This window comes from Orycteropus afer, unplaced genomic scaffold, assembly GCF_000298275.1.
Source record: "Orycteropus afer afer isolate SDZICR_OR568_19922 unplaced genomic scaffold, OryAfe1.0 scaffold00202, whole genome shotgun sequence".
NCBI classification, from domain to species: domain Eukaryota; kingdom Metazoa; phylum Chordata; class Mammalia; order Tubulidentata; family Orycteropodidae; genus Orycteropus; species Orycteropus afer.
In genome coordinates this window covers 6,074,875-6,077,242 of record NW_006921789.1, presented here as the reverse complement: position 1 = coordinate 6,077,242, position 2,368 = coordinate 6,074,875, and the positions used below count along the sequence as shown (strand labels likewise).

The 2,368-nt window shown below is 37.9% G+C and overlaps 1 protein-coding gene across 1 annotated transcript in view; it reads left to right on the top strand.

Moving 5' to 3' along the window:
* FNDC3B (fibronectin type III domain containing 3B) overlaps positions 1–2,368 on the top strand; it is a 366,502-nt gene that overhangs the window by 291,445 nt on the left and 72,689 nt on the right. Inside the window, exon 14 of the mRNA XM_007948108.2 lies at positions 2,088–2,226. Within this exon, the coding sequence (XP_007946299.1) occupies positions 2,088–2,226 (139 nt within the window). The remainder of the gene's footprint in view (positions 1–2,087; positions 2,227–2,368) is intronic.

The following is a 2,368-nucleotide window of genomic DNA, read 5'->3' as shown; positions in this document are numbered from 1 at the left end:
TGTGAGTCAAAATCAACTCAACAGCAGTGGGTTTTAATAAATTGCTGTCAGTTTATTGAATGGAAAGTGTGACTATATTAGGAAACTGAGTTTTTGATACTGTAAAAATCCTTGTTACTCAGTATGTGAGGATAAGCAATGTTTTAGGGTTGATAAGTATTTTTTAAAAAAAATCTAAGTTGTTGGCTATGAGAATATTGTCATACTGCTAGTATTTCTCCACAAGGTGGCATTGCACTATGCTTAAATACATACGGGTGTTTTGTTCTGTTTTGTTTTTTTAAATCTGCTGCCACCCCTTATTTCCTCTCATAAAGCACTATAAACTAGGTGGTGACATGCTGGTTTTATGTCTTTTTGAAAATATCTTTAGCTAAAACCCATCTTACAGTTTTATTTTTAATTGTTAATAGCCATCTGTAAAGAAAATAAGTACTCCATAAAAGAAATGCTAATAATCAGCACTTGAATTTGAGAGAGACAAAGTGTGTGGGTGTGTATGTTTATGGATGCCTTGATTTTGCCATGTTAAAAAGTCATGATTGATTTAATCCCAGATATCTAAAGTGTGCTAATATTGTTTTTCTTTTTTTAAAAAAAAATAATTGTTTTTGGTGAAGGTTTACCCAGCAAGTTAGGTTCTCATTTGACAATTTCCATACAAATTGTTCAGTGATACTAGTTACATTTATTACAGTGTCTTTAATTATGTTCTGTTTGTTCCATTTCCAGTCCTCTAGATTCCCTGCCCCTCTTATTTTCCCGTCTTTGCTTTTGAGTGGTTGTTGAGCTTTTGATCTCCTACGGATGGTTTTTAAGTAGACCACCAGTCTTACGGGTGATCGTAGCCTTTATTTTGTGTGCCGCTCTGCTATTTTGCTAAAAGGCAATCTGGGGATAGACTCTGTTCTAGATTTAAAGAGTGTCTTAGGGCAATAGTGTCAGGGAGTATTCTGTTCTCTGCTTTTCCAGGTTGTCTGGCTTTCTTTCACAGGATTTTAGTACTGCTCCACATTGTTCTCTCATTCTATATGGGGCCATCTATTATAACCCTGGTCGGAACAGTCAGTGGTGATAGCAAGGTGCCATCTGGTTCTTCTGGTCTTAGGGAAGATGAGGTTGTGTAGACTTGTTTCTTCCCTGAGATTTTGGTACCTTTTTACTGTTTGCTCCTAGTGAGTAGAGACTAGTAGTTCTGTCTTAGATGGCTGCTAACCAATGTTTAGGACCACAGATGCTACTCATTTCACTGTGATGAAGGTCATGATTTTTGTGAACTGTATTATAACAATTGACTTGGTTGTCCCATGAGACTATGGTCCTAAGCTTTCAAACGCAGAAAACCAGTCTTAGAAAGTGTTTGGTTATGTCTGAGGATATCTGTATTTGTGTGAATATATATACCTGCACTCACATATTCATAGTTAGACATACTTATAGATACTTTTAGGAGCTCTGCTGGCACAGTGGTTAAAGCTTTTGGCTGCTAACTGAAAGGTTGGCAGTTCGAATCCACCAGCTGCTTCACAGGAGAAAACTGTGTCAGTCTGCTTCTGTAAAGATTATAGCCTTGGAAACCCTATGGAGCAATTGTACTCTGTCCCATGGGGTCACTGTGAGTCAGAATTGACTTGACCTCAATGGGTTGGTTGGTTTGTTTTTTAATAGACACTTCTTTTATCACTTATGTGTACATCTGTACCTACCCATATACCAGTATGCCTTTACCCATCCATATGTGCTTAAGCACACATTTTTACTTTAGTTGTGCTGTGCTAACTACGTCCACGGTTGGTGCCATTTTTCCCACAACCAAAAATAATAAATCTCTCCAGTCTATAGCATACTTTGCCCTCCACTCCTCCTTTCCCTGGTAACCACCAGTGAATATTGGTGTCTCTCTATATATCTTTTTTTTTTTTTTTTAATCTCCTTATAAAAGTGGGATCGTACAATATTTATCCTCTTCGCTTGGCTTACTTCACTTAGCATCGTGCCCTTCAGTTCTACCCATGTTATAATATGTTTCACAGACTCCTCATTGTTCTTTATGCTTGCATGTTAATGTTTTCTCAATTGTGTTATAGTTAACTGCTTCTAATATGGAAGGGAAAAGCTGTCCAAGTGAAGTTTTGGTTTGTACGACAAGTCCCGACAGGCCTGGACCTCCTACAAGACCCCTGATTAAAGGATCAGTGACATCTCATGGCTTCAGTGTCAAATGGGGTATGCATCACAGTTGCTGCTGCTGTTTTTTAAAAAATTGACTAGTGTCAGTAGTGACATACAGAGGGGGACAGTATTATTTGTGGGAGTTAACCACACTTAGATTATATGTGGGAACCATCCGGTTGTTGTTGTTGTTGTT